The 12,690-nt window shown below is 49.6% G+C and overlaps 1 protein-coding gene across 2 annotated transcripts; it reads left to right on the forward strand.

Annotated features, from left to right (window-relative positions):
• Positions 1–370: 370 nt before the first annotated feature.
• On the forward strand, positions 371–11,492 carry LOC120936059 (putative nuclease HARBI1). 2 transcript variants are annotated; one of them, XR_005748581.1, is made up of 5 exons: positions 371–1,334; positions 4,713–5,081; positions 7,670–7,770; positions 9,999–10,852; positions 11,117–11,492. XR_005748581.1 is itself a non-coding variant. In XM_040348157.1 (3 exons), coding segments are annotated over exons 1-3 (1,164 nt in total). In that variant the 5' UTR covers positions 371–541; the 3' UTR covers positions 7,672–8,009. The 2 variants fall into 2 exon arrangements, 1 of the variants encoding a protein (XP_040204091.1); XM_040348157.1 differs by lacking the exons at positions 9,999–10,852; positions 11,117–11,492 and having other exon boundaries at positions 7,670–8,009.
• Positions 11,493–12,690: the final 1,198 nt, after the last annotated feature.

The raw sequence follows: 12,690 nt of genomic DNA on the forward strand, positions 1-12,690 counted from the left end.
AATGATAAAAATTAATTTGGGTTCAGTGTTGTATGACCGCGCAATTGTCATTCAAAATGCGTCTGCGCTGAAAGCTGGAAATTGGTCTGGGCACGAAGGGGGTTTAAGTGCCCAGTAATAAAGTGGTTAAAGATGGGACCTTTCCTAAATTGTTATCACAAGGTTGGAAGCTCATAATTGTCTATAATGTCTTGGTATGTTGTAATATTAAGAGTAGCCTTCACTGGAGACGCCATGATTTGGAGAGGTGTCCACATACTGTTGGCCATTGAGTTTATATTATACGTTGACTCATCAGGATTGTGTAGACGCCTTTTAGAATCCAAGGACCTCACTGGCCTTTTACCTTTTTGTTCACAGGACTTGACACAGGAGCTGTTGATTGTGTTCCCGTAGTTTGTTGGCAGGGATCTCTGGCATGGTATTCAGTCCTGATGAGTTGTGTGACCTGCGTCAGCCTGTGAGCCTCCTTACTGCCTCGACAATGGAGTGGAGATAGTGACGACATCTACCATCTTGTAAAACCTCTCCAGGGGATATCATGGAGGCCTTTGGGCCGGTCATGCTGTACTTGCTCCAAGTCCAGGAGAACGAAAAGAATGACAAACCCCAACCAAAGCTGAAGAAGAACCTTAGGCCACCACCTGTAGAAAAACCTCGGCCTAAGCCAAAACGGCCCCCGGCACCCAAGCCTCAGGTGCTTGGAATCAGGCGGCCAAGGATATTCAGGGAGCGCACAGGGATGGAAGGACTGACGGATGCGGAGGTCTTTGAAAGGTTTAGACTCACCAAAAGCACCATTATAGACTTGTACGAGTTAATAAGGTCCGACATTGACCCGCTGACCCAAAGGAGCCACGCCATTCCTGGGATCGTGAAACTGTTGAACTGTCTACACTTCTTCTCTTCCGGATCATTTCAAACCAAAGCCTCGGCCATCGGTGGTGTCTCGCAGTCCACCTTCTCTCGGTTCCTGGTGCCGGTTATCCAGGCCTTGAAGAAACATGTGCACACCTTCATCAGCTTTCCCAAAGACAAGGCCGGGTGGCAGAAACTGAAAAGCGACTTCTATCAAGTGGCCGGCGTCCCGCATGTTATGGGAGTTCTGGATTGTATGCCCATTGCGGTATCGGCACCGCACGAGAGAGAGGATATGTATAGGAATAAAGAGGGCTACCATTCGGTCAACGTGCAGATGATTGTCGACAGCAACTGCAAAATTCTCAGCCTGTTCTCTGCCTTTCCCGGGAGTTCCCAGAATTCCTCCATCCTGAGACAGTCCTCGGTGTACGAGGGGTTCGAGAGCGGTCGGCTGAGCGGTGGGTGGCTGTTGGGTAAGTCTTCACTGTTTTTTGTTTTTTTATTTTGACCAAACCTCACAATTACTGTTGGTATAGAAGTGGAGCCCATCCTATCCGTCGGGGGCCATTGCCGGTCTCCTAAAAATGGCTGTTTGCCAATTTACCAGAAACAAGCAGGTGTCAAGTGAAGTCATAGCAAATTCCATACTCCCAATGTGCATTTATGTTCTCAGTTAATGAATTAGAATATATTGAGGTCAACTTCTGCATCCCATAGAAATGATCAGGCAGCTTTTCACTGATCACTTCTACATATGAGAGCAGAGCCTGAAGATGGCAGCCATGAGCTTGTTTTAGAATCTATTGCAAGTGCTGTGGTTTAAAACGATTGAGCCGCCCTCCCCTACCTTACCTCATAATCAGGGGTTGACAAATTTGCTTGGAATCTAGGAGCCAGCTAAAAAAGTTAGGAGCCAGAAAACGCGCCCCGTCCCGACGAGCTTGCGAACACATACGTGAGCAGCGCCCGCATATGTAAACGGGGTTCAAACTAGAGGTCGACCGATATATCGGCCGGCCGATATATCGGGCCGATATTCAGTCATTTTGGAGAAATCGGCATCGGCCGATTATTATCCAAATGTGGCCGATATTTAGCAGATCTGCATCAGCAGAGTGTGGAGAAGGAAGGAGGAACATGGGGTTCCCCCTCCCTTCTCCACACTGTCTGCAGAGCAGTGCCGTGTGTGTGAAGGAGAATGGAGCTGTCAGACTGATGTCGGGGTGGGCGGGACCCGGGGTGGGCGGGACTCAGCTGTCCAACACCAGCCAATGGGATGAGATCATTGGCTGGATAGCTGCTGGGTCCCGCCCACCCCGGGTCCCGCCCACCTCCAACATCACGATGAATCTGAGCTCCTCTCTCTCTCTCTGCTCTCACAGTTTCACAGCACATAATGTAGCTGAATGTGTGAAACTCTCTCTTCATACAGTTTCACAACTGCTGCAGAGAGAAAGAGGAGCTCAGATTCGTTGCGATGTTGAAGGTGGTCGGGACCCGGGGTGGGCGGGACTCAGCAGTTATCCAGCCAATGATCTCATCCCATTGGCTGGTGGACAGCTGAGCCCCGCCCAACCCGGGTCCCGCCCACCTTCAACATCGCAATGAATCTGAGCTCCTCTTTCTCTCTGCAGCAGTTGTGAAACTGTATAGAGTTTCACACATTATCCGCTACATTATGTGCTGTGAAACCTGCCAGTGCCATCTGCTAATGCCAACCAGCCAGTGCCACCTGCCAATGCCATCCAGTGCCACCTGCCAATGCCATGCCAACTAGTGCCATCTGTTAATGCCATCCAGTGCCACCTGTCAATGCCATCCAGTGCCACCTGCCAGTGGCAACGCCATCCAGTGCCACCTGCCAATACCATCCAGTGCCACCTGCTAATGCCATCCAGTGCCACATGGCATTGCCAATGCCATCCAGTGCCACCTGCCAATGCCATCCAGTGCCACCTGCCAATGCCACCCAGTGCCATCCAGTGCCACCTGCTAGTGCCAACTAGTGCCACCTGCCAAGGCCATCCAGTGCCACCTGCCAATTAGTGCCACCTGCCAGTACCATCCAGTGCCACGTGCCAATTAGTGCCACCTGCCAGTGCCAATTAGTGCCACCTTAGTGCCACGTGCCACTGCCACCTTAGTGCCACCCAGTGCCACCTGCCAGTGCCATTCAGTGCCACCTGCCAATCAGTGCCATCTGCTTTTGCCAATTGGTTCCATCCAGTGCAATCTGCCAGTGCCAATTAGCACCACCTGCCAAAAAATAAAAAATCGGCCTAAAATATCGGCTGCAAAAATCGGCATCATATATCGGCCATCGGCCGCCCCAAATTCTAAATATCGGCATCGGTATCGGCCAGAGAAAAACCCATATCGGTCGACCTCTAGTTCAAACCACACATGTGAGGTATCGCCGCGATTGGTAGAGCAAGAGCAATAATTCTAGCCCTAGACCTCCTCTGTAACTCAAAACATGCAACCTGTAGAGTTTTTTAAACGTCGCCTATGGAGATTTTAAAGGGTAAAAGTTTGTCGGCATTCCACGAGCGGACGTAATTTTGAAGCGTGACATGTTGGGTATCAATTTACTCGGCGTAACATTATCTTTCATAATATTAATAAAAATGGGGATAACTTTACTGTTTTATTTTTTTATTAAAAAAAGTGTAATTTTTTCCCAAAAAAGTGTGCTTGTAAGACCGCTGCGCAAATACGGCGTGACAGAAAGTATTGCAACGATCGCAATTTTATTCTCTAGGATGTTAGGATAAAATATATATATATATATAATGTATGGGGGTTATAAATAGTGAAAAATTACATTAGAATTGCTGTTTAACTTGTAATGCTTAACTTGTAATACCAACGGCCACCACCAGATGGCGCCAGCTTACACATCTGGTGGTAATAACTTGTAATACCAACGGCTCACCACCAGATGGCGCCAGCTCACAAAACCTTCCCTGCCAAGTCGCCAGGACCCCATTTCTAGTCGCCATGGCGACCTGGCGACCGGGATTTGTCGAGCCCTGCTCATAATTGTATAATCAAGCTGGGAGAAGCTGGGAGGGGCAGGGACACAGATTACAGGGGAAATGTCACCATTGTGGGAGGGGCAGAGACACTCCTGCAGGAAATGTCACCATTGTGGGAGGGGCAGAGACACTCCTGCAGGAAATGTCACCATTGTGGGAGGGGCAGAGACACTCCTGCAGGAAATGTCACCATTGTGGGAGGGGCAGAGATACTACTGCAGGAAATGTCACCATTGTGGGAGGGGCAGAGACACTCCTGCAGGAAATGTCACCATTGTGGGAGGGGCAGAGACACTCCTGCAGGAAATGTCACCATTGTGGGAGGGGCAGAGACAAAGTGCTACAGGAAACCTCATCAATGTGGGAGGATCAGAGACACTAACTGAGAGGAAATGTCACCATTGTGGGAGGGGCAGAGACACTCCTGCAGGAAATGTCACAATTGTGGGAGGGGCAGAGACACTCCTGCAGGAAATGTCACCATTGTGGGAGGGGCAGAGACACTACTGCAGGAAATGTCACCATTGTGGGAGGGGCAGAGACACTACTGCAGGAAATGTCACCATTGTGGGAGGGGCAGAGACACTACTGCAGGAAATGTCACCATTGTGGGAGGGGCAGAGACACTCCTGCAGGAAATGTCACCATTGTGGGAGGGGCAGAGACACTCCTGCAGGAAATGTCACCATTGTGGGAGGGGCAGAGACACTTCTGCAGGAAATGTCACCATTGTGGGAGGGGCAGAGACACAAACTACTGCAGGTACATCTCACCACTGATTAGTATAGCCTCCAATATGTCTTGTGTTTTCAGGTGGTCCTGTGTACGCATGCCGCCCATGGCTGTTGACACCAGTCCCAGAACCCAGCACCTCAGGTGAGACCGCCTACAACGAGGCTAACGACAGGACTCGGGATATCATAGACGAAACCTTTAAGATACTGAAAACCCGGTTCAAATGTTTGGACAAGTCTGGGGGCGGCCTGCAGTACGACCCCACTAAAGTGTCCGACATCATCGTGGCCTGCTGCATCCTACACAACATCTCCATCCTTCACAACATTCCGCTCAAGACAGAGGAGCCCTCCAGCCGCAAGAGGAAGCCGATGCCAGAGCTCCAACCGCCTCCGAAAGGAAACGCTCAGGATGTCCGCGCCAGGGTGGTCGAACAATACTTCTCCTGTAAGTGGTCTTCCTGGTTAAAGGGGAGTTGTAGTCTTATTGAAAGTCCTTGCATGAGGCCATGGTCTGATTTTAGGAGTGGTTGATGGGATTGAGCTTCTCATGTTGCTCATTAGATGCTGTGGCAAGTTATACAGAGCCCACCTCGTTTCCTGGCTGGAGGACGTCCCTGGCCAAATGTCCTTTGTTCCACAGGAACTTTAATGGCATCCCAGTCTTAGTCCGTAGGGTTCAATATTGAGTTGGCCCACCCTTTGCAATTATAACAGCTTAATTTCTTCTGGGAAGTCTGTCCACGAGGCTTAGGAGTGTCTATGGGAATGTTTTTAAGTGGTAATGCACAAGGTCGGTGCGCCCTCCTTTCTTTTCTTTTAATTTTAGCCGTATGAACACCCTTTGTTCTGTGGAGGGCTGCAAGACTTCTCATTTTGCCGTTAGACTATACTGCAGGACCCGGTTTGGCGAAACACCAGAGCGCAGGAGGTTTTGTGTTGTTTTATGGGAATGTTTGACCATTCTTCCAGAAGAGCATTTGTGAAGTCAGACACCAATGTTGGACGAGAAGGCCTGGCTCGCAAGTCTCCGCTCTAATTTATCCCAAAGGTGTTCTTTTGGGTTAAGGTCAGGTCTCTGTGCAGGCCAGTCAAGTTCCTCCATCTCAAACTCGCTCATCCATGTCTTTATGGACCTTGCTTTGTGCACTGGTGGTGCGGAGTCATGTTGGAACAGGAAGGGACCGTCCCCAAACTGTTCCCAAAAAAAGTGGGAGCATGAAATTGTCCAAAATGTCTTGGCATGCTGAAACCTTTAAGAGTTTCCTTCACTGGAATGAAGGTGCCAAGCCCAACCCCTGAATAAGAACCCTACACTATAACCCCCAACCCCCCCTCCACCAAATGATTTAGACCAGTGCCCAAAGCAAGGTCCATAAAGACATGGATGAGTGAATTTGGGGTGGAGGAACATGACTGACCTGCACCTCAACCCAATAGAACACCTTATGGGATGTATTAGAGCCGAGACTGCGAGCCAGGCTTTCCCATTCGCATCAGTGCCTGACCTCACAAATGCTCTTCTGGAAGAATGGTCAAACATTCCCATAGACACACTCCTAAACCTTGTGGACAGCCTTCCCAGAAGAGTTAAAGGCTGCAAAGGGTGGGCCAACTCCATTTTGGAATCCTATGGATGCGTGTACAGGCAGGTGTCCCGATACTTTTGGTAATATAGCGTACATTTAAAAATTGATCAGTTCTGATGTAATTATCCTTCTTGAGACCCTAAAATGCCAGGACAGTACGCTTTTTTTGGAAAGTAGATTGTGTGTTGTTTTTATTAAAAAAAAAAAAAAAATCATCAGAGTAGTTTAGTGTCAACATAACCTCCTCAGAGTAGTACAGTGTTATCAGGGATTATTTTATTTTTATTTTTTACACACTTTGCGGTTACAATGAAGTACCTTGTAACGGCAAAGTTTTCAACTGTTGGGTTAACCATGATGGCTGTGATCACTAGTAATCTGTAATTGGCTACAGCTAATCACTTGGTACAGGGTGCTGTAATTCTCCCAGGTACCATGTGATAGCTGTGGGACAATCGCAGCATAGGCATGCCACAGTCGGAAAGTGGTTAAACCTTTTACCTTTTTGTTCACAGGACTTCTAGGAGTTGACAACAACTGGAGGGCCACGTCGTCTTCTTTTTTTTTTTTTCTTTTTTTTTATGGTATCCATATTAACCACTTGCTTACTGGGCACATATACCCCCCCTGCGAAATCGCGCAGCCGTGCGACGTGGCTCCCAAACAAAATTGACGTGTGTGTTTTTTTTTTTGTTTTGTTTTTTTTTTCCACAAATGCAACTTTATTTTGGTGGTATTTCATCACCTCTGCGGTTTTTATTTTTTGCGCAAAAGTTATAGCGCCTACAAAATAGGGGATAGAATTATGACTTCTTCCTTTTTTTTTTTTCTTCTTCTTTTTATTGGGACTGCGACGTTGTCGGACGCTTTTGACACATTTTTGGGACCATTTACATTTATACAGCGAACAGTGCTATAAGTATGCACTGGTTACTGTATAAATGTGACTGTCAGGGAAGGGGTTAACGCTAGGGGGCGAGGAAGGGGTTAAATGTGTTCCCTAGAAGTGATTTTTTTTTACTGTGGGGGGAGGGGACTGAGTGGGGCAGGAGACCGCTCTGTGTCCCTAAGTACAAGGGACACGGCAACGGTCTCCTCTCCCTGACAGGACATGGTTCGCGGGTACCTGGCGGACATCGTGGCTGCCAGGCACACGCATCGGCACCTCAGTGACGCGGCGGGCGTGCCCCCCAGTGGCCAGAGGAGCCGAGGACGTCAGTAGATGTCCTCCAGGCACCTTGTGGCCGTCGTAGTACAATGGCCCGGATACCAAGTGGTTAGTCACTCTTAGCTCCCCGGGTCTGATAATTTACCCCCCCCTCCCCCATATAATATACATAGTTGAATGGATAGACATAGTTGAAGTTCTCCGCGTGATGATTTCCTCACTTCATGGCGACAAATTATTTTTCCAACAATTTCTCCTTCTTTTTTTCTTCTTCCCCAGAAACTCTCCTGAATTTGAAGACAGTCTGCGTGAAATTTTTTATTTTTGAAGATTTTCTGTGGATAATATTTGAGTTCATGCGAGGATGGAGGACACAGGAGGTAACGGTTTAATGACTTTATCAATGGTGTGTTTGGAGAGAGTCAGCGGGGTGACTAGTCACAGGCGAAATGAAAGAAATCTATGGATTTCCCCAATCCATGCTAAACAGTGCGGATGGACACATTTCTCCGACCTGCTATAGTCCTCAGACAGCCAGCAACCACGGATGTCAGAACACCCAAACAGCAGCTGCTTCTGGTTGGATGCAGTCGCTGTTCGGCTGGCACCTTTTTGTTTTTCTGATGGAAAGAGCAGTGGGGTGCCAACAGAGGATCACCCATTTTTCAGTCTTTATGGCTTTGCAAACTGAACTTCACTGTTTTAAGAAATCAACCTCATAGAGCAGTGGTCTTCAAAATGCCAGTGATGGGGGCCACTATTCCTCTCGCTGACGCCAGTGATGGGGGCCACTATTCCTCTCGCTGACGCCAGTGATGGGGGCCACTATTCCTCTCGCTGACGCCAGTGATGGGGGCCACTATTCCTCTCGCTGACGCCAGTGATGGGGGCCACTATTCCTCTCGCTGACGCCAGTGATGGGGCCACTATTTCTCTCGCTGACGCCAGTGATGGGGCCACTATTCCTCTCGCTGACGCCAGTGATGGGGGCCACTGTTCCTCTCGCTGACGCCAGTGATGGGGGCCACTATTCCTCTCGCTGACGCCAGTGATGGGGGCCACTATTCCTCCCGCTGACGCCAGTGATGGGGGGCCACTATTCCTCCCGCTGACGCCAGTGATGGGGGGCCACTATTCCTCCCGCTGACGCCAGTGATGGGGGGGCCACTATTCCTCTCGCTGACGCCAGTGATGGGGGGGCCACTATTCCTCTCGCTGACGCCAGTGATGGGGGCCACTATTCCTCTCGCTGACGCCAGTGATGGGGGCCACTATTCCTCTCGCTGACGCCAGTGATGGGGGCCACTATTCCTCTCGCTGACGCCAGTGATGGGGGCCACTATTCCTCTCGCTGACGCCAGTGATGTGGCGGGGGGGCACTATTCCTCTCGCTGACGCCAGTGATGTGGCGGGGGGGCACTATTATGTGGTTTATATTTTGTCTGCTGTGGTGTGTTGGCAGGCCACTCCATAATAAATGGGCTGCTTTAAAGCAGAGTTCCGCATACACATACTGTAGCTGCTAACTTTTTTTAATCCAGTCGGCACCCCAGCCGATGTTTTCGTCGGGTGCTGCCGCCACCATTGGCGGTAAGGGAACCCGGAAGTGAAGCCTTGCGGCTTCACGACCAGGCCCCTATTGCACATGCGCTGCGCTCTCTAACTGGCCAGGCAGCATAGGAGGAGGGAGGCCGAACTGCTGACATACCGTGGTGAGGTCCAATGGAAGTAGGGACAAGGTACCTTTCAAAAACAGATGCTCTCCCCCTGAGAGCTGCCAAATGTGGCACGGGTGGGGAAGGGGGAGGAGGAATCGGATAAAGAGGAAGTTCCACTTTTGGGTGGAACTCCGCTTTAATGCAGTGAATTGTATCACGTCACAAAGGATGACTTAAAGTGACACTAAAGGTTCAATATATCTTTCTCTAATTATATATATATATATATATATATATATATATATATATATTTATCATACTTGCCTCCACTGTGCAGTTTGTTTTGCACAGAGTGGCCCCGAACCTCCTCCTCTTCTTTTTCTTCTGGGGTTCCACGGCGGCTCTCTCGGCTCCTCCCTGTGAGGGCTAACCCCCTCTGGCAAGCTCTCTCCCGAGGGAGTTACCTTGTATGACACGGGAGCGCACCCGCAATCGCGTCCATAGCTGCCAATTGGATGACTCGGCCCCGCCCCCCGGCAGCCACGTCATTGGATTTGATTGACAGCAGCGGGAGCCAATGGCTGCGCTGCTGTCAATCTATCCAGTGAAGAGCCGCTCAGCCATGGGGAGAACGATGCGGGATCGCGCCCTCGGAAATTCGGGGCTCAGGCAAGTAAAATGGGGGCTTGCGGGGGCCGGACTTGCAAGGTGTTTTTTTCACCTTCATGCATATCCTATGCATGAAGGTGAAAAAACACCTTGCAAGCCCCCGTTTTACTTAGCTGAGCCCCGAATTTCCGAGGGCGCGATCCCGCATGAAGGTGAAGAAAAACTGAAGGTTCACAACCCCTTTAAGTGTGCCTAGACCCCCAGAGTTCTATTGGTAATAATCACTCCAGCTTGCTTGTATTGTATTCTGACGACGTCCCCTTTGTGTCTTTGTTGTCCAGGTGTCAGTGCCCGGACAGAGTGCTGCACCGCCTTGTCCTGTTAATTCTGTGGACCGTCCATCCTGAAATGTTTGAAAATGGACTCAACCCCTTTACTGTTGGAGATGGACCGGCATTGCCACATCAGTTTGGCATTGGATGATCCCCCCTGACTACTACTACAGTGACAACACTACATTATTGTAAATGAACTGATCCAAGGACACCTCTGCGGTGCGGATGGTAGACCGGCTTTGGGGAATCCCCTGCAGTGTTAAGTAAACTGATGATCCAGTTGCATATGTAAGTTCCTAATAGACTGAACCATGAAGGCCCCTGTGGACCAGTTCTGGGGTTTTTCAATAATTTTTTTTTTTTTTTTGATCCAGAGTTTCCTTTCAGGACATTCCTTTGTTACTGGGAAGGGACTAATCCAGGAACAGGCCTGGAATTCTGGAAATGGGACTGACCCCCGTCCTCGCAGTGATATATATGCAGAGTCCTAGATTTATCACGAGAGGGCTACATGTCACCTCTAGACTTACCTTCGGTACAATAAATAAGATTACGCTCTGGTATCATCACTCCTGTACCCCACGTACATGGACTAATCTGAAGCTCCCTCATCAATCCTAGGCTGGACTGTACCAAGACCATTGGATGGAGCTGGTGACATGAACTCGATAAAACGTTAGCACTTATTATTTTGATATTTGCCTTTATGTAGAGAAGAGCTGACTAGATGTGTGTAGGCACTTGAGCGACTAAAGTACAGAGAGCTGGGCAGGTCACCGATCGGCTTTAGGGCTTGTGTATGCGGGTATCGTCTTCCCATGTTTGAGGTGCATTCTAAACGCATGGCGCGTTAATCATAGGTTAGCAGAGCTCAATGATGCAGCCACAAATGGTGACCGCCATGGAGCAACTGCCCATCCCGGCAGCACATGCCAAGTTCATGCTGTGTGTGTGTTTTTTTTTTTTTTTTTTTTCTAAATTCCGGCAAGCTTTATTGACACTAGGCAAGCAAGGTCACTTAGACTTATTTTTTCGTTGCCCAACGTGACGCCACTACAAACGCATTTCATCTACAGTATGGGCTTAGCCGTAGGGGTGACTAAGCCCATGTTGTGGGCAACAAGGTTAGCAGATTCCCATTTAGCTCAATGGTGCGGTAATAAATGGTGACCGCCATGGAGCAACTGAACTCCCAGTAACACGTGCTAGTTCAAGATGGTGTGTGTATGTTTTTTTTTTTTTTTTTTTTCTAAATAGCAGTAAGCTTTATTGACACCAGGAAATAGAGCAAGCAAGGTCACTTAGACTTTTTCTGGCCTGCCCAACGTGCTGCTACCACGGTGCTTGGCCTTCTGGGATCCACCTCCTCCCTGCAGTACATGCTAAGTTCAAGCCACTTTTTATTTTTTTCTCCCAAATCGCAGTAAACTTTATGGACACCAGGCAAGGGAGCGAAAGAGCAAACAAGGTCACTCATACGTATTTTTCCCTGCCCAGTGTGATGCCACGGTATGGGCTTGGAGTGCATTTCACTGCACGGTATGGGCTTGGAGCGCGCTTTACTGCACGGTATGGGCTTGGAGCGCGCTTTACTGCACGGTATGGGCTTGGAGCGCGCTTTACTGCACGGTATGGGCTTGGAGCGCGCTTTACTGCACGGTATGGGCTTGGAGCGCGCTTTACTGCACGGTATGGGCTTGGAGCGCGCTTTACTGCACGGTATGGGCCTGGAGCGCGCTTTACTGCACGGTATGGGCCTGGAGCGCGCTTCACTGCACGGTATGGGCCTGGAGCGCGCTTCACTGCACGGTATGGGCCTGGAGCGCACTTCACTGCACGGTATGGGCCTGGAGCGCACTTCACTGCACGGTATGGGCCTGGAGCGCACTTCACTGCACGGTATGGGCCTGGAGCGCACTTCACTGCACGGTATGGGCCTGGAGCGCACTTCACTGCACGGTATGGGCTTGGAGCGCGCTTCACTGCACTGCACGGTATGGGCTTGGAGCGCGCTTCACTGCACTGCACGGTATGGGCTTGGAGCGCGCTTCACTGCACTGCACGGTATGGGCTTGGAGCGCACTTCACTGCACTGCACGGTATGGGCTTGGAGCGCACTGCACTGCACGGTATGGGCTTGGAGCGCATTTGCCCTCCACGGTATGGGCTTGGAGCGCATTTCCCCTGGGCTTAGGGTGACTAAGCCCATGTTTCTGGCAAAACCAATCAAGGCGAAGTCCCTTCATCCTGGGCAGAATATGTCTTTGCTGGCTTGCCTGGTGAAAAAACTTTTTGGGCTTTAGAAAAAAAATAAAAAAAATTGTGCGGCCAGAACTGGTGCCGTGTGAGAAACCATTTTACTGCCAGCTTTGTGTTGCTTTTATTTTTTTTTCTGGACGCAGCACATCCTATTGAGATACGTTAGCACACCTGCAGATGAAATGCGTTCAGTTTGCACCTGTTCTAACATAAAAGCTAACATTTTACAGCAGAGCCCATGTACACAAGCCCTAAAAAAAAAAAAAAAAAAAGCATTCCTTCCCGAATGGTTTAGACCAGGGGTCTCAAACTGGGGACCCTCCAGCTGTTGTAGAAGTCCCATCATGCTTGTAACTGTTAGCCTTGCAATGCCTCATGGGACTTTGTAGTTCTGCAACAGCCGGAGGGTCGCCAGTTTGAGACCACTGCTTTAGACGGT

Source organism: Rana temporaria, chromosome 4 (genome assembly GCF_905171775.1).
Source record: "Rana temporaria chromosome 4, aRanTem1.1, whole genome shotgun sequence".
Taxonomy (NCBI): domain Eukaryota; kingdom Metazoa; phylum Chordata; class Amphibia; order Anura; family Ranidae; genus Rana; species Rana temporaria.